Source organism: Pelodiscus sinensis, chromosome 11, assembly GCF_052426305.1.
Source record: "Pelodiscus sinensis isolate ZL-2025 chromosome 11, ASM5242630v1, whole genome shotgun sequence".
NCBI lineage: Eukaryota > Metazoa > Chordata > Testudines > Trionychidae > Pelodiscus > Pelodiscus sinensis.
Window position 1 is genome coordinate 15,359,926 of NC_143062.1, and position 19,075 is coordinate 15,379,000.

General features: G+C 45.3%; 1 protein-coding gene across 1 annotated transcript; it reads left to right on the top strand.

The window, feature by feature from the left end:
- Positions 1–1,564: 1,564 nt before the first annotated feature.
- HNRNPUL2 (heterogeneous nuclear ribonucleoprotein U like 2) lies at positions 1,565–18,592 on the top strand. The gene is made up of 14 exons (XM_075939305.2): positions 1,565–2,267; positions 4,812–4,947; positions 5,215–5,288; positions 5,884–6,023; positions 8,781–8,871; positions 10,307–10,419; positions 10,767–11,030; positions 11,606–11,728; positions 12,097–12,225; positions 12,341–12,509; positions 12,757–12,957; positions 14,344–14,420; positions 15,169–15,276; positions 15,628–18,592. Exons 1-14 carry the CDS (start codon positions 1,586–1,588, stop codon positions 15,694–15,696), a joined length of 2,376 nt encoding a protein of 791 aa, XP_075795420.1. The 5' UTR covers positions 1,565–1,585; the 3' UTR covers positions 15,697–18,592.
- The last annotated feature ends 483 nt before the right edge of the window (positions 18,593–19,075 follow it).

The following is a 19,075-nucleotide window of genomic DNA, read 5'->3' on the forward strand; positions in this document are numbered from 1 at the left end:
CCATTTGAGTTCACTGGGTGGAAAGCCCTCTGTGGATGCTTTTAGCTGGGATTAAGCTAGATCGCTTGAGTTTATTTGAAACTTCTTCCAAACCAGTTTACTAAACCCATAAAAAGCAATTCTCAAAGCCACAGGACTTGGGTATATCACAAATGGCACTCAATTAAATCAGCACAATTTGTAGAGCAGGTTGATGGTGGTCCAGTCTGCTTATGTAGGTAAACAGAGAGAGGGTACCAGGTGGCTTCAAAAAAAATACCAGATACACTTGATCTCAGATGGTGGGGGCGACGGGACTGGCCAGGAGGGGAGCAGAGCCAGCTGGGGGCAGAGGCAGAGGGGCTGGCAGGAGGAGATTGGGGGGCGGGGACCAGCTGGCAGGGAGAAGGACTAGCTGGGAGGGGAGCAGGGGGGAGAGAATCAGCTGGTGGGGAGCCAGCAAAGCACAGAGTCCAGCCCTGGGGATTCCCTCCTGCCCTGGCCCCACCTCCTGTAGCTGTGTACTGCTTGGCTGGTAGACACACTCACACAGCATGAGCATTTCTACCAGCCAGGCAGTTCGCAACTACGTACTGATACTCATAATTAAATAATAATAATAATAAAACTCACCTAATTAGAAAATACCAGACATTTCTATTTACTCAATTTGTTTCCCAGACAGAACCCTCAAATACCAACTGTCCGGTTCAAAACCAGACACCTGGCAACCCTAAGGTGGGGGAGAGAACTGCCCTTCATCATCCGGGTAATTACTTGGCTTCTATGTGGAGGCAGACAGCTTCAGGAGAGTAACTGCCCACATATACATGGGTGCAGGTACACTGTGGAGGGGTTAGGGCCCGCAATACCTTCCAGAAAGCCACAATGGGATGCATTAATTGCCCCAATAACTGAGGAACAGGTTCAGCAGGGACAGGTAATTGCCCCTTACACAGTGGGGACTGGTGCACTGGGCCCGGGGTAGTTGCAACTGTAGGGAGCCGGGCTAATCTCGGTCAGCTTTTTTCTCTCAGCCTGAGGTACCAAGGCACAAAATGGCGCCCGGATAAACTGAAGCACGGTACGGGGCATTTGAAAGCGCATCGGAGGCCACCCAATCACAAACAAGCCTTACAGTTGCTAGGCAGCTTAGAAAAAGAACGAGCCAAACATAAAATTCAGCAGCCTCCCGTACGACTGGGCCATAGAGGCCTCAAACACCCGCCTAAAACGAGATCGCTATGTACGTAGGCGGCGCGTGCGCAACTAAATGGTCAGCTCGAGGACAACCGCCTGCGGTTTTCGCGGCGGCTAAGAGAAAACAATTGGAGTCTGCGCAGAGTCAATGAGTGGGCGGGAGCGCACGCGCCTTTACCGGACCAGGCGATGGCTGTGATGCGCGCATGTGTAGTTGTGTGGGTAGTGGGGACAACGCGCGTGCGTCATGGCCAGCCTAGTCGGCCGTTGGGGAGCCCCGCCTGCATGTTGGTGAGCCCAAGAGGCCGTTGGAGTCTGCGCTTGCGCGACGGTGTGGGCGGCCTTGAGACTGCGCTTGCGCATTGAGCAACCGAAGCGACGCTCGGAGGGCTGCGCGTGCGCCTTGATGGGCCCAGCCTCCCGCGCTTGCGCAGTGGTCTGTTCGTCCGGTGGGCGCGCTTGCGCTGTGGTGTTGCGAGGCGGCGGCGGGGTTCGGCGCAGGCGCAGTAGCGGCGCGGGCGGCCGAGGCGCTGGGTCGGTCGGAGTCTCTCGCTCGCTGCCTTGTCCCCCCCTTGCCATGGACGTGAAGCGTCTGAAGGTGACTGAGCTTCGGGCTGAGCTGGGTCGCCGTGGTCTCGATTCTCGTGGGCTAAAGGTGGAGCTTGCCCAGCGGCTGCAGGAGGCCCTGGACGCCGAGATGCTGGCGGCCGGGCCCGAGGAGGCCGGCGCTGCCGGGGCCTGCTCTGGGGTGGAGCCGGGGCCCGCGGGGGGCCCTGTCGGAATCCATCCGCGTGGGGAGGGCGATGACGACGAGGACGAAGAAGAGGAGGAGGAAGAGGAAGAAGAAGAGGAAGATGAGGAGGCGCTGCTGGCTGACGAGGAGCCGGCCCCGGCCTTGGGCGGGGAGGCCCAACCGCAGCCCGGGCCCCAGGAAGAAGCGGCCCAGGCCCAGACGCAGCCCCAGCCCCAGCCCGAAGAGAGCGAAGGAGGCGGCGTGAATGGAGCTGAGCGACCGCAGGAAGAGGGGCCCAGCGGGGATGAGGCGGCGGCGGCCGAGGCTGAGACCAAAGAGGGGGGCGAGGAGCCCGGTGAGGCCTCTGACGGGGTTGGGGGGAAATCAGCCGTAGGTGACTCCCGCCGATTCCTTGCCCCACGGACACTACCTTACCCCACAAGTCATACCCTGCACATCCGGTTGCTCTTTCCAACCCATCTGCAGGACACCCCTTATATTCTCTAATCCCCTTTCCGGCACATCCAGCTCCTAATCCCACATCTTCCATGGGTTTACCTTACCCCGCAAATGCAACCTTTTTATCCTACACATCCAGATCCCTCCCCACATCTTTCATGGGAATCTCTTGGGCCCCATCAGTTTCTGCTTCTCCTGTCTATCTGGGACTGTTCCCTTCCCTCTCATATTCAGATATCTTACAATTTATTTCACATTATGTCCTGGTCCACTTTACCCCAGCTATCTAGTCCTGTTTCCCCAATTATTTTCCTCCAGTATCACTGCAGCCAGGTATCTGGGGGGCAGACCAAAGGATTGGGAGCTTCTAGTTTCAGACATATTTGATAAATAGGTCTGTGTAAATCTGTGACATAATATTTTAAATAACCCAAGTAGGATTATACAGTTCCTGGTGCATGTGCAGAATAAGAAGAAATCTGTGAAACTTTTCAATTTTGAGGGCACAAACTGCCCTGCCTCCTGGATGGGGATTTCCAGGCTCAGTGATAATATCCCTGTACATAATTCATCCTTTCACTTGTCTGAATATCTCTGTGCATTGGCTTTTGGTTCAGAAACCCTGTCTTTTGTGCATGGGCAATAAACCCCAGAATGGGGCTATAGGGTGTGATGGTAAAGTTCTGTCAGCACCAAGGCAAAGCTGACAGTTCTCTTCATTGATGTCCTTTTGGGATAAAATCCAAATCTGTTTTAAATTGAAAGTAGTTCCAGGCACCCATATTTATCACTGAGTCTGTTACCAACACTTGTAATTAAAATTGGCATCTAAACACACTTTACTGTTTTTTTCCCTATCTTCCCATGAAATCTCAAAATTTAGAGGGGGGAGGGACCTGACTATAAACCTTTGTCAAAAATGTCCATAGCAAACAGACAGTTTGCAGGTTAGTTGTAGTGGTGAGGGTCCCAGAATATTAGAGAAACAGAATATGAAAGGTACATATCTGTTATTAGACTGAATGTTATTGGTGAAATAATCAAGCTTACGGAGAGTTTTTCAGGTCTGTATAAGCTTGAAGTTGATCAACTAACACTTAAACTTCAGTTAGGGTAATCTTTGTGATTGCTTACAATAAAAGATAAATAAAAGTTGATTGCAAAGTTTTATGTTTGAGAGACTTTCCAGGCTGATCGCTCTGCTTACTAGCTGTTTGTCATTAATCATTTGCTATTTTACAAGTTCATTGTAAAATAGCAAATACAAATAACAACTTTGATATCACTCTTTCCTATTCCTTCCCTTATTTTGGTTTCTAAAGTGTTCAGGGAGGGGAAAGCCCATCTGACCATAGCGCACACAATTTAATTGGATTTTTTTCTTTGGGTTTTGGTTGGCTTTGATTTATGTTGTTACTACAAGGTCAGCTTTGTTTTTTCTATAAAATATATGCATGTGACTTCAGAGACCCTGATCTCGCAAACACACATTTAACTTTACTATCAGGGCTCTCCTGTCAAGTCCCATCTCTCTCTCACCCTCCTTGAATTAGGGGGTTTCAAAAGTATGTTTGTGAGATCTAAGTCTGTGGGGGAAATAAAACAAAGTTTTAAGGCCTAACAGTTGGAAAAATATAAATGCAAAATTAAAAATGTAAAATACATCTCGTTGTATTCTGGCAAGACCAGAGTAAAATGAGGTGTTTCTCTAGAGCTTTTCCTGCACTCTTTAGGGCATATCTGTATCTTCAGCAATTTGTATGTGAAACATGGGGTATTAATATGGATACTTAATGCTTGTACAGTTCATTTCATTTCAGACAATTACAGATGTTACTAATTAACTAATGAACATTAAACCCAGATTTTATATGTAAGTTAGGGAGAAACTGAATTTAAATGTTTGCTTCCAAAAACACTTTAGTTCTTCAGTTCACATCTGTGTTTACCAATTCAACATAATTAAATAATGCTGTCAACTTAAAGTTTGGTCAGTTTAACAAAGTTAAAAGTAGTTTCAGGTACCAATCATACCCGTGAGTACATCTGTTAATTTTTGTGTTTTTATAAAATCCTATTTTTGTTTCTGGAATGTTATTTTCCCAAATTGCAGTGTGAACGATTCACATGAGTAAAATGGGAAATAGCAAAGCTGGTTCTAAACTAAACAAACTGAAATGAGGATTTGTAGTGATCTTTATTGTCATTCATCAGTAGATGACAGTCAGGCAGAAGTGTAATCTTTAAGATGATGGTGTCCCTTTAACAGTTTTTTTTTAAAGTTTAATGAAATGGCCAAATTTTTTATAGACTGTCCATGAGACAGAAGCACTTTATAGGTGTCATCTCTTTGCCAAGAGGATATATCAGGCAAGTGGAACCCATAAGTTTTGTTTCACTTTCAGTAAGACTTGCTGACTTTTTCTTTTGCCCCCAACAGTGGACGAAGAGGACGGGGATAAATCAAAGCCAACAGGTTCAGATGGAGAGCGACGAGGGGTTAAGAGACAACGTGAAGAAAAAGAAGAACATGGCCGTGCTTATTATGAATTCCGAGAGGAAGCTTACAATAGTCGGTAAGAAGCAGCAAATCTTGGGTCCAGTTCTTACAGGCGATTCACGTTACTTCGTAGGCAATGGATAAAATGTTTTGATCAGCTGACTCTGGAATTAGGCAGACCTTGCTCGTGGATGCAGGGGAAAGGTTTAAATTTGATTTGGAACTATGTCAGAATATGTGTTCTTGATTTACATTCTGCTGTTTTTTTTCTATTCTAAATGGGCTTATTCCTGGATATTCTGTAGGAACCTGATCTCTTGTTTCTTCTCTCACTCTTGCCTAGGTCTAAGTCTCCACCACCACCAGAAGAAGAACCGAGAGAGGAAGATGATGAAACTGTTGTGATCCTGGACACATGTATGTATAGGCGATGTGGTAGCTATTTGATTCATACTACATTTAAAATTCAGAGCTTTAATTATTAGGTATATAATTTGAGAAACCCAGCATCACAGCTAATGATGTTTGTGTCAAAACAACCGAGGCCTCTCTGCTCCTTCATCCACCATAGGGTTTACAGAAGCTTGCGTAAGTGGAACTGTGTGGAGCTGGAACATGTGTAATTCTTTTTGATCTTTTGGTCAATATATGGTAGATTTGGAGGTACTTGAGTGGAAAGTGCAGCATTAATGCTGTTGCACGAAAGTAGTGCTTTTCAGTCTGGTCTGCGAACTCCTGGGGGTATGAAAAGTGTCTTAAGACTTCCAAAGGTGTCTGCACCTCCGTCTGGAATTTTGCAGATGCCTACAAATGTGAAAAGGTTGAAAACTACTACACTAGAGCAACTTTGGGCCTGCCAGTAAAACTGGAAGAGAAGAAGGGTAGAAGACTATCTTCTAACATGTTAATTTCTATCTAGATATGAACCAGACTTACTGGTGCTTGTGGTTTAATGCTTTTGTGTACATGTGAAGAAGGAACTTGGTGTAAACTGATGTCTCCTTTCTGATAGATACATCTGATCTCCACTTCAAAGCAAGCAAGGACCGCTATGGAGGACAACCTCTTTTCTCAGAGAAGTTCCCCTCCCTTTGGTCTGGGGCCAGGAGCACCCATGGAGTGACAAAGGGGAAAGTCTGCTTTGAGGCAAAGGTAGGACACCTGGTAGATGGATGTGGTGAGTCAATGTGTTGGGAAGTGGCAAGGCTGTTCTACTGATCCCTGGCCCTTGCAATACTGAATGAGATGTTAGATCTGAGGTAGTCTAATTTAATAAAAATCTAGTAATATTTAATAGGTTGAAATTTAGATTAGCTCTAAAGAAACTCACCATGCTTATCTTAAGGATGTGTGTGTGTGACACAAGGACTGGGTAAGGTACTGTTGTGATGAGAAGATCTTTCCCGAGCTGTGTCTAAACTACATCCCTTTTCTAGAAAAAGGGATGTAAATTAGACACTTTGAAATTGCAAATAAAGCTGGGATTTAAATTTCCCGCACTTCATTTGCATAATGGCAGCTGCAGGTTTTTTTGAAAAGGGGCTTTTGGAAAGAAAAACGGTTGTTTAGACGGGGATCATTTGAAAATAAAACCCTTTTTTGAAAGATCCTGTACTCCTCCAAATGATCCCCATCTAAACAAACGTTTTTCTTTCGAAAAAACCCTGCGGATGCCATTATGCAAATGAAGTGTGGAAAATTTAAATCCAGCTTCATTTGCAATTTTAAAATGTCTAATTTAAATCCCTTTTTTGAGAAAGGGATGTAGTTTAGAGACAGCCCCAGAGTGTAGAGAGAGAATGTCAGAATTGACTCTGGCTGTGGCTCTGTTTAAAAATGCAAACAAAGGCCCACTTTTTGTATCAGAGCCAAATTTCTCACTTAAATTTATTTAATTGTAGCCTTTTGCTGCTTTTAATAGAAAGACCGCCTGAAAATTCTAGGGTCTTTTTTTCCTTGTGTTTTACTTTTGCAGTATAAAGATTTATCAAGTCTGGATTTCCCTAGTTTGCTGGAGGGCATAGGGTGCTTGGGGATGGGATGATAAGGAGTTTGGTTCAATTAAGGACAAAAGGCTCATAAAAAGAAGAGTTATGGAGGGTTTAATCTTTAGCAAACATTTATTTCTTTCCAAGTGTTAATTATGCATTCCAATAATACAGTTGTTCTCAAAGCAGACTTGTAATCAGTCTAGCTGAAATTCCCTATCTCTCTTTTTTTCCTCAGCTGTCAGTTTTTTGTGACGCTAACTTTACTAGTTCTTCATTCACAGCAGCCTCTGTATAACTTAGTCTTAGATACCTAATGTATAAAAAGCTTTTTCTTAAACATCTTTCAGGTATGGATGTAACAGTGTAGCTATTTAAATGGGTAACCAATAAGCTCATCTTATTGGTCCGTAACTCGAACTGTTCGTAACTTGGACCCCACTGAGTTACACGCGACCGTGCTGTTCGTAAGCGCGGGTTGTGTTCGTAACTCAGGGACCGCCTTTACGACCGCTCCATGGGAGCTTTGGTTGTAAGTGCGAACAGTTGTAACTCGACCGTTCGCAACTCGGGGAGCAGCTGTACACAGTTACATGCATTTTAACATCCCTATTTTCAGGAGGCTTTCAGACTGCCTAGGAAAAGTGAAAAGAGTGCAATGCTATTTCTTATTTCTGTGCAAGTTATATTTAAATGCTGAATTTTGTGGGTTTGTCACAAGATTTTTCTTTTCCCAGATAAAGGATTTCCCATGTAAAGCAATTATTTTATTTTGGAAAAGAAATTCCTCGTTATTTCATCAGTAGCTGTTCAGTCCTGGGTATTGGTGTGGCCATACCTGAAAGGAACCAGTTTTGCATAAAATACATATTTCCTTATGTTTACCTTTATCACTACAGTCTCCTATTTAAGAGAATTTCTAGTTGGTGGATATCCTCTCAGATGGGAGTAATCATGAGAATGCTGGTTGAAGCTCAGAATTTGGCAGTCTTGGTAAATGGATTTCAGAACATAAATATATACATCCCAATGCCAAGACACAAGTTTCTATATGGCGCCAGGTTCCCAGTGCTGTCTTTCATTCCTGTTACTGTCTCTGATCTTGTGCGATAATGGGTAGTTGGAGACGATAGAGTTTTTGTAGAGGGAAACAAGTGAGTATATAGTCCTACTAGTATAGTGTCTCACCTAAGCAATAGTCAAGGATTGGCCTGGGGAACATTGCCATGGTCAGATATCTCACTGGGCTCTGCACCAAAAGAATAGACTGTCTAAATGTGGTTTGTTCTAACTCTTGGGGAATCAACTTCTAAATGGCGGAGGTGATTTGGTGCTGCTGCTGTGTTTGTCTTAGGGCAGGGGTGGGGAACCTCAGGCTGGATGCGGCCCCTGGCTTGCCTGGATCTGGCCCCTGAGGCTCAGTGGCCCTCCACCATTGTGGAGTCCATGCTGGTGCTACAGCCCCCTGTTGCCTCACGGTGGGGCTTGAGCACACAATATCTGCTAGGATGAGCCCTTTATGCTCTGGTGTGCGAGGGGTAAATGGGGAGTCTTTTTCCTTCTCAGCCAGGGGCCACATTTTTTGTTTTTGGGTTTTTTGTTTCTCACTTGTGTGTGGCCCCCGACTGATTTTTTTTTTTCTGTGGGTCAGCAGCCCCCAACCCAAAAAAGGTTTCCCCTACTTTACAGTATCTGACATGAGTGCCTCTCTCTGAAGCAGATGAGATCTATATTTGAATAGACTGTAGGGAAAGCAAGAGAAATACCACATTAACCTGTGGCTTTAGTACAGAGATCTGTGCCTGTGTCCAGATTGTGTAAATCTTTTGACTAGGACCTGGAGGATTATAGTCTTGCAGAGGCCTGACTAGTTTTGCAAACAACACAACATGCTAAATGACTTCTCCTGTAATTTCTCTAGGTGACACAGAACCTTCCAGTGAAGGAAGGTAGTACAGAGGTCCCGCTTCTTCGGGTTGGATGGTCTGTGGATTTCTCTCGTTCCCAACTAGGTAACTGAGTTCATTTTTCTTCTATGTTAGCTATAAACTGCAGCAGGTTACTGAGCTATTGAGATTTTGTAAAAGTATTAATGGGCAGTTTGGCTCAACCGTGACGAGATGTGAACAACTAGTCGACTATCTGGTAAGCAAATGCTTAGAGTTGCTCTCCCACCCCCTTGCTCCCTCTATCAGAAAGAGGCAGCAAGTGGGGAGGAGGGAGTACTTCAAAGTGGCAGTGCCACATGGAGCCTGGGCCATCTAGGGTGTCCCCAGGTTGCACACAGCGTTTCAAAGTATCAGCGCCGTATGAAGCCCAGGATCAGTGTGGGAGCCAGCTGACTCGGGGCTCCATGCGGTGCTGCCGCTTTGAAATGCTGTGTGCAGCCTGACGCTGAGCTCCCTGTGGTGTTTCAAAGTGGCAATGCCACATGGAGCTACAACCCTAGGACTATTGCTACACATCAAAGGCAGAGGCGCCCTATCGACTAATCGAATAGTCGATGCAAAGTGCATCGACTATTCGATTAGTCAGTTACTCAATATTTAACATTTCTAACCATAACACAATTTGCGAAAACATGTTTGGCTGATGAGGCAGATCATGGTGTCTGAAACAGTCATGTGGTTGAGGGACATATACGCAGAACACATCACAGGACACCAACAGTACCAAGATGAATAAACAGGACATTACTGACAAGGGCCACAGTTAGGGAAGTAGCCCAAATTCTTCCTGCAGAGAGCCCACTCCAGAAACTGAAGGACAGTGGAACAGTCCTTACCCATTTACATATCTGCTTACTAGGGATGTTAAAATAAGTATTTTTGTAAACATGTAACCACTGAAATTGGGAAGGAGGGAGACGGTGCTTGCAGAAAGATGGCTTTTAAGCTGGCCTGAGCCCCAGCTCCTGCCTACTCCCTCTTCCCCACGCAAAGGCAGCAGTAGAGGGAGGAGTTGGGGCTAGCGGCTTTGTGGGGGCCAGCTTGAAAGTAGGCTTCTTGCATGTAACGGTTCCCACCTGCCCCTCCTCCTGTGCTGCTGCCTCTGTATCAAAGGTAGCAGCATGGGGGGCAGGTGGCTCAGCAAGAGCCAGCTTAAAAGCCAGCTCCCCACATGCACTGGCTCCTTCCTTTCTCCTCCCCCACACCCTGCTTCCTTTGATACATGATTAACCGATTAGCCCGGGCTTATTGCTTAACCTTGTATACAGGGACACACATTAACATCCCTACTGCTTACCACAACCAATTGCATAACATTTCCAATGGGTGATGCACTTATTCCCTACTATCTAAAAACTTGCATACCTAACTCTGGATCAATGCTGGTCATGTACCATACATGTCTTGTGATTTTCAAAGTCAGTCCCCAGATGTACAGAGCCTTTCCTCTTAACCTGTTCATTTTGATTTCAAACATTTATCTGCTGCTCTTTTTCAGGTGAGGATGAGTTTTCCTATGGCTATGATGGACGAGGATTGAAGGCTGAAAATGGGCAGTTTGAGGAGTTTGGTCAGCCCTTTGGGGAGAATGATGTGATCAGCTGCTTTGCTGTAAGTACTCGAGATAAAACCTGTGGTAGACATTTCAGAGGCAGGAGGGAGGAAGTTTTCTATCCTTGCATCAAAATGTGTTAACATAAGATAGTCCATTCCTCTCCTGTGTGTAAGGAAACAGCTGTATACTTTCTGCAAACAGGAAGACAGTCTTGAAATGTCTCTCTGGTATGTTTCTGATTGACTGCATTAGATTGGACAACAATAAGCCTGGAAGTGGCTTTCCTCCTGTTTGTGCTGGAGCCTGTTAGGAGATGGTTTTGGAGGAAAGATGGTGGAGGCAAAATAGTGGCCAACCCTCAAAGCTTCTGATCTCAGGATTCTTGTGTTCTTTGTTGTCACAGAACTTTGAGAGTGAAGAGGTGGAGCTGTCCTTTTCCAAGAATGGGGAAGATCTGGGAGTAGCCTTCCAGATCATTAAAGAATCTCTGGGTGAGAGAGCCCTCTTGCCACATGTGCTGTGCAAAAACTGTGTGGTTGAATTGAACTTCGGTCAGAAGGAGGAGCCCTTCTTCCCAATTCGTGAGGAATATGTGTTCATCCATGCCATTCCAGTTGAAGATCGAGTGCGCACACCTCTTCCACCAAAAACCACAGAGGAATGTGAGGTAATGGGGTTCGTTTCAGACAGACTTAGTTACTGCTTGTAAGGAGTAATCATGGCTGAGAGTTAGTGGTTGCAAGCATATGGGCCTGTTTTTTAAAGGAATACCTGAAATATATGTGGAAAGAGCCATTCCTGGCAAGTTATAGTGTTGACTTTAACTGTTTCTCCTCAGAGCTACTTAATCATTTCAGCTCTTCCTCTAATCTCTGTGGGTGTGTCTAGACTGCAGGCTTTTTTCGAAAAAATCTTTACCTGCGTCTAGACTGCTGCCGTGTTCTTTCGAAAGTAAATCGAAAGAACGTAGCAGGTTTTTTGACCGTGGTAAACCTCGTTTTATGAGGAATAACGCCTTTTTTCGAAAATGCTCTTTCGAAAAAAAGGCACTATGAAAAAAGCAAACTGTGCTTTTTTGAAAGAGAGCATCGAGACTGCCTGGGTGCTCTTTCGAAAAAGTGGCTTGCTTTTTCGAATGTACTGGTTGTAGTCTAGACGCTCTTTTTCGAAAGAGGCTTTTTCGAAAGTATCTTTCAAAAAAGGCTTGCAGTCTAGACGTAGCCTGTGTGATGTTTATTGCAGGTACTGCTGATGGTTGGACTGCCAGGGTCTGGAAAGACCCAGTGGGCACAGAAGTACACCCAGGACAATCAAGAGAAACGATACAACATCTTGGGAACAGAGACTGTTCTTTACCAAATGAGGGTAAGCCCTTCCATTGGGTAGAGCCCTTCCAGGACTGAGTTGGCAGGACGATCCTAAAAAATATAGTAGCTTTATCTTCCATTGCCAGTGTTCTGCTATAAATGTGGCATTGCAGAAAATTGCTTAGTGGAGTAGTAAGGGGACGGGATTCCTCTGATAGCAGCAAAAAGGAGTGGGTTTTCCCCTCTTTTGAAATCAGTCTGTATATGATTCTAGGGTGAAGACAGCTAGTGACCAAGCTGTGGCAATTATGTTCTGGTTTATGTGACACCTTTTATGGGGCACCAGTGCTAGAGAGGGGTGACCACAGGATTGGTTGTACACTGTATCTAAAGAATCTTATTGATGTTCCTTGTTCCTCTTGCCAGACAAAGGGCCTTGAAGAAGAAGAAGTAGATCCCAAGAGCCGAGACCTGTTAATCCAGCAAGCTGCCCAGTGCCTTAGCAAGCTGGTTCAGATTGCTCCCAGGGCAAAGAGAAACTACATTCTTGATCAGGTATTGTTACTAACCCCCAGGAACTTCCTTTCCTGAGCCGATTTGACTTCAAGGCAAGATGAGTTGAGTAGTGGCAGATGAATTTCTGAAACCTGTTTCTTTTCTCCCCCCTCAGTGTAATGTGTATAACTCTGGTCAGCGACGGAAGCTGCTTGCTTTCAAGGGTTTCTCTCGCAAGGTGATCGTGATTGTTCCCAACGAAGAAGACTGGAAGAAGAGGCTGGAATTGAGGAAAGAGGTTGAGGGGGAGGATGTGCCTGAATCAGTGATGCTGGAAATGAAAGGTAGACTGGTTCAACCAAGCCTGTTGCATTGTGCTGCAGCATCTCTAACAATCCTTAAATAATTCAGAGAAACTAGCTCTTTCCAGACTATCCTGGGCAGTGGTAGGCGCTGAGGTACTCCTTCTGGGTGATGGGGTAGGAAGTGTGTTAACCTCTCGAATCTCTTTTTTGCTGGGAAGTAGGGTCTCAAGCCACTGAAAGTTGCCTTGATATTGTGAATTCTCTTGCTGTTTTCATTTTAACACAGCTAACTTCTCACTTCCGGAGAAGAGTGATTACTTAGATGAGGTGATGTATGAAGAGCTGGTGAAAGAGGAGGCCCAGCCACTGGTCACCAAATACAAGGAGGAGGCCAGAAAACTGCTCCCTCCATCTGAGAAACGGGCAAACCGTCGCAATAATCGCAACAAACGCAACCGTCAGAACCGCAACCGAGGCCAGGGATATGGTGAGGCTCTGCAGGGCCTAGGCAGCATTGCCTCTCTGGTCTCTTTTGTGTCTAAAGGCTCCTTATGCCATATTCTCTTGATGTCAAGGCAATGTGTAAGGATTCTACTCCCTAGGTGTGGAAGAAGGGAATTGGGTCACCAAGTGCAGGCCTCAGCAAGACAGCAGAACTTTCTCTCCACTCTAGCTTCTAGTTCTTCTCTCAAGCACCTTCTTGCCTAGTTAACCTTATGGTTTAACTTGCATTTCCTTATTCAGAGCCAAATTGTTCTTGTGCTAACAGAAGGCTGCAGTTTTCAGAAACATTTGCCTTTCAATGAAATTTGAGCTACCTCCAGGTCCTTAATTCTTACTGTCATGGTAGAAGTAACCATCTAAAACCTGTATTATACAGAGTGCTCTGTTCCCATAAGCAGGGCTTGACAAACGGCGGCGAAATCTACTCACCAGCCCCGCACTGCACATGCGCAAGACCCGCATTGCACATGTGCGCGCCGCCGGTGAACGGGGCAACCGGCTGAAATCTACTTGCCATGGGCGAGTAGAAATAGCGATTTGTCGAGCCCTGCCTGTAAGCTTTTGTTACCCTCACTGGTGACACATTTTTCTTAATTTGCATGTATCCTTTCTACCTGAGGCTTTGTTTTTAGTCTTAAATGTGCATTATTTTGCTGCAGCCAACATGACAATGATGTAAGCCCTTGTCTCAACTCCCTAGACTCCTGCTTGGAGACAGCTTACCCTAGCTACCTTATTTATCTGAATTGAGTCTCATTCTATCGCACCATCTTTCACCTTTCAGAATATCCTGCAGTTTCACTTTCCCTCTGCTTTTCACTGCCAACAATTGTAACTCTTTCAGTATCCCTGACAGATAACACCAATGCATGTTTTATTTCCTGTAGGTTATCGATATCTGTATTAATTAGTTCTGGTCATGCTGTAGACTGTGGGATGTTATTCCACTACTGTTTAACCTCTGTTTAGGGTGTGTTGTCTGTCTCATGCTATGCTCTTCCTTTCCAAACCCCATTCTTTTACTTTGTTGGAGAGATGCTGAGATTGAGATAAGTGGGGCTGCTGCTGGATTTTCTCTCCCCTATAACTTCATTGGAGGGTGTGAAATATGGTACTGTTTCATTAAACCTAGTCTAGCTGCCTTCTGTAATGAACATTTGCTGCTCTCACTCCCCAGAAGTGAAACACACAACCTGGAGGCAGTTACTGTGCAGAGCTGTAATTAGAAAGTCTCTGACAAGCTGTTTTTTGGCTTCTGCCATCATGAGATTGCAAGTCATGGGGCAATGCAGGAACAGCTTGACTCTTGCTGATGTTTAGGAGGTAGTGCATCTGTAGCATTGACGGATCTTGCTTGTTTCCTTTCTAGTTGGTGGGCAGCGCCGAGGTTATGACAATCGATCTTATGGGCAGCAGCAGTACTGGGGGCAGCCTGGAAACAGAGGAGTGAGTGCAATAGTTCTGACTACTTCATATCAGACTCGAGCAGGGGGTATGATGGCCATCGTTGATTTTTCTCAACAGGGAAAAGAGGGCGTTTTTGGGGTGATTCTTGCACCATTTTCTTCCCAAGAGGAGGAAGAGAGGATGATAATACTAGCTCTTGTATGGTGCTTTTTGTCCATAGATCTCAAAGTACTTTACAAAGGAGGCCAGAAGCACAGAGAGGAAAGTGACCTTGCCCAAGGACTCCCAGCAGGCCAGTGGCAAAGCCAGGAATGGAACCCAGATGTCCTGAGTCTCAATCCAGTGTTCTAGTCTCTAGGCCACACTACCTCCCATGAGATGGAGATTTAAAAAAAAAAATGTAACGTCTGTACTGATAATGAGTTCTTCCTGCTAGACTTGGGAACCTTTGCACCATGCCTAAACTTTTAAGTCAGATTATTGGCAACCACCATCTGCCTGAAAATAGCCATGTGCTTCATCCTGGTGGTTGCCTGAACCTAGGTGTTCTAGTCCTAGTTGCCCCTTTTTTTTTTGCTGTTTTCCCCCTTGAGACAGGGATATGCACCCACCTCTGTGTGAAATGCTTTGAGAGGTTTGGGTAGCTGAAAGAGAGACTGTACAGCTGAAAGAATTACTGGAGGATATGAGGTGTTTCCATAGGATGGGGTTCTGTTTACTACAAGGCCGTATTTTTCTACAGGGTACGTTGTTAGATGTGCTTAGCTAACAATCTCTATTATCATAGGGTTACCGTAATTTCTATGACCGGTACAGAGGGGATTATGATCGATTCTATGGACGCGAGTATGACTACAACAGATACCGAGATTACTACAGGCAGTACAACCGGGAGGTGAGTGGCCACACTCCACAGGGCAGTAATAATTCTAGGAGGGGCTTCTCAACCTTTAAGTGTGTGTCTGTGGACACCTCAGTTCCCATTTGTTACCGTGATAGTCCACCTGTAGAAGTATCATCCTAGTATCCCTGTAGCAACTGTAGCAACTTTCCACGTGGAAGAGTGAGCAGTTTGGAAGCAAGCAGGTTAAGCCACAGTAGCGTGCTCCCAGTTGAAAGCTGTTGTCTTAGGACATTTGTGGAAGAGGACTTGGGCTGGGTGGAAGCTATAGTTGCATGGTTATAATGGGAACTTGACTTTTCCAGCACAGCGCCCCTAAATACAAGCTATTTGTTTTCCGTCCAGTGGCAGAACTACTACCAAGACAGAGACCGATACTACAGGAACTACTACGGATACCAAGGATATCGGTGAAATCCCAGCCGTCTTCACCCTTCAGCCAAGAAGCTGAATGTGCGGAGGTGTCTGCCACTTCCCAAAACACAACCAATGGAAACAGGGCTGTTGGGGGGAGAGCGGCGGCGGGGGGGAGGGGTGGGAGGAGGAAAAAAAAACCTGTAAATTTTTTTTAAAAAAAGTTTGTTGAAAAGAATATTGTCTTATTCTATAAAACATTTCAAACCTAGTTAGATATTTGTAATCAGAATGTTTGCGCAGAGAGTGCAGCACTTAGTGCTGCCTGGCCTGTACCCTGTGATTGGGCAGGAAAACCACATACCCTTTAACAACTTTCTAGAGCAGCTGGACTGGCAGCTGGGCAGTGAGGTGCAGGGTTTGCGAGATGCGCTCAGTGATGAGAATTGAACATGTAAGAACAGGGAGGTACAGATGAGTGAGAATAGAGGGGCCAGCGTCCCCTGGGGTGAGAGGGAGGATTGGGAGGCAGGCAATATTAATTGATCATTCACTTGCAAAACTGATTTTCTTCCAGATTATCATTTGCTGATCTAGCTTTAGGGTGATGTGTGGGGCTCTTCCCACAGTGATTCTGAAGACTTGTTGCTCTTCAGTAACTGGTGGAGAAAGGATCGTTTCCACCTTGGAAAATCTGGCAGAGTTCAACGTTCCTGCTGTTGTCTTGTCTGACACTGCTGTGCTGGCTGGATGTAACATATCCCTGGCCAAAGCCTGTGATTTTTTTTTAGTCAAGCAGTTTGCTTTACACACACACACTTCCCCCTCTCCCATCCCAGCAAGTAAATTTCCCCGAAAGCTTGTAAGTTGAATCATGAGCTGGTTTTTTTTGACAGAAGGAAGCACAGGAATTTGGTTTGCCAGTCCCTAAATTCTCGTTCTTCCTTGGCCAAAGCAGACTGTCTCGGCGAGACTCTCCTGTCCCCTTCCCCACCCCCAGGCTAGCAGGCTTGGCCAGGTGCTAAATCATCTCTGTATAGTGTCTGTCCTCTTTAGTGGAAGAGAAGGAACATTTCTCAGGGTTTCTGCTGGATCTTTTCTTCATTAGAGCGTAATGTGTGTATATAGGCAACCCATGCAGTGTATCTCCTTCACCTGTGAAGAGATGGTGCTGAAAATAGCAACAATTTTATACCGTAAGAAGAGGGCACAATTGGTAACGTGCTCCTGTGGTTTTGATAAACTGGTAGAGCGTGTATATAGGAAACTAGGGAAGGCGATTGAGTGCAGTAGCGAACCAGCCTGAAGTGGGTGGGTGTGTGTGTGTGTGTCCCACCCTCCCCATGGTTTGAAAATAATAAGGTTTTGACTTTGACACATGCTGTGAAGTCTAGTCCCAGAAGAGGGGAGGGGGGTTCCTGAGGACACTGCATGAAGGAGGATTCCCTTCAGTGCTTAGGGTGTACTCCAATATAAAATTTGGGTTGTCCTCAGTCTTCAGAATTTTTGTAAGATTTGGTGGGAGGAGAGGGCATAATTTCAGAAATAACCTTTCCCAGACAATAGTGTGTGTGGGGGAAGGGAGTAGCTACTTCTGTAAGGATGTGCATTCATGGCAGAAGTGGATGTGGCTGGCTTGTATCTTGTAGGGGGGAGGGCTGATTTATTTTCCCATTATGAGATTTAGCATTGATCTTTTTTTTTTTTTTTTTTTTTCATTCTCGTTAGTTTGTCTCCTGCCCTGTGATTCTTCCTCCATCCATCTTTCCCAGTGAGGACAGAATACCCTCTTAGGAATTGAATTGTAAATACTCTTGGTTCTGGTCCTATAGCCTTGGATTTGGCTAGGGAGCTAATTATGTCCAATCCTCCAGTTCCTTTCCCTTCTACAGCTTGAAAATTACCTTCTCCCTGTGATTTGTTTGAAATACAAACATTTTAATTTGTTTTAAAAATTGAATTTTTTTATTCTTTGCCTAACATTGCAAGCTGCCCTGTCTCCAGTGCCCATTGTCACATCCCAGCCCAGACTAAAATCTCCATCCAGACCAAGACATGGTGAGACATGGCTCTGCCAGTGCCAGAGTGCACATGTAACAGGTTGCTGGGATCTCCCAGCCCTGTGCCACTTCCCAATGCAAGAACTAGTGAGAAGCAAAGTTCTGCTGACTCCAGCTGTGGTGCCGCATGTGTGTATCTGAACGTGTGACTGTGTGACGACCGTTTTTATAACAAAGCAACTGGTATTTTAAATGATGCTTCAGGCCACTAGAAAATACTCTTGGGATAGGAGTAGAGGGGAGAAAGCAGGATCCTGCAATAGCTGTGTGCTGGCAAGGGTGTATCAATGCTTTGGTATTTTTAAAAAGTTCCTTCTTGGGGTGTGCTTTCCAATGGGTGGGGCACAGGCAGCCTCCAGTGTACAGATCCTCCACAGCTTCATTGGGTTTGGGGGGACATGGAGTAACTGACACTGGAGCCAGGAAAGCTTAAATCACTTCAGGAGGCGCTGTCATCGTTAACAAAAATAACTTTTGAAGCTATAGTCCTTTTTAAATAAAACCTGTTTTTCTGGGGATGACTAGAACTGCCACATCCTTGTCCGTAAGACCAAGAGATCTTAGCAACTTCAGTAGATGTCTTTTTCTGCACATTTTTGTTAAAAAAAAAGAAAAAAAGAAAAAATTAAATGGTAAACAAGGAAATGCAGCCTGTTTTAGATCTGTTAGTGTTTCATGATTGTATGTCTTAGTTGCTGTAGATGGAAAGCTTGAGAGAACATGAAGGCTGTAAATGTTTTTACAAACTGTAAAACGTTTTGAAGTGGCCAGTAAAAGGGTTTTACCATTGAACATGTAACTGTGTGGTTGTTTACATCTGTAACTTTCCTTCAGATTCTGGCAAATGTAGGCAATAGCTTCCATTTTTAGAATAAATAACCATTGGCTTGACTTAACATCCTTATGTTGCTGCACTGACTTCATAGGTGTCTCTATACTTTGGCTCTTCTTCCCCTCTCCAATAAAATACCCTCAAAAAACAAGGCTAATTTTGCTCTTTTCATAAGACTCCTTTATTCAGATCCCTGGCATTCACTTAAGTCTTCGTTTTGCACAGCAGAGAGCAGGCAATGTCCCTGCTGCTCATTATGGGTCCTAGCATGGAGGAGCCTGCCTTTCCTGTGTGAGGCCCTGGCAACGGTATTGTTAACACACTCATGCTTTCGCTCCATCTGGGTGAGGGAAAATATTCTTGCTCCCTCAGGGTAGGACCCAGGAGCATAGCTGCTGCGTTTTCGCTTCTTTCTCTTAAGAAACCTTGTGCTGGGGGAGGGGTTAATTTGAACCGAAAGGAGGTTGGGGAGGAGGGGGGGCGGTGTCATGAGGGCCTAGAGCCTAACAGCCCCTTTGCTCTTGCTTGAGGAGCCGTATTCTAAATC

Coding starts and splice junctions, on each gene's coding strand:
- HNRNPUL2 (XM_075939305.2), top strand. CDS start 1,586: ATGGGCCCAGCCTCCCGCGCTTGCGCAGTGGTCTGTTCGTCCGGTGGG. Junction 14,421..15,168: donor GGCAGCCTGGAAACAGAGGA/GTGAGTGCAATA, acceptor CTATTATCATAG/GGTTACCGTAATTTCTATGA. Junction 15,277..15,627: donor ACAGGCAGTACAACCGGGAG/GTGAGTGGCCAC, acceptor TTTTCCGTCCAG/TGGCAGAACTACTACCAAGA.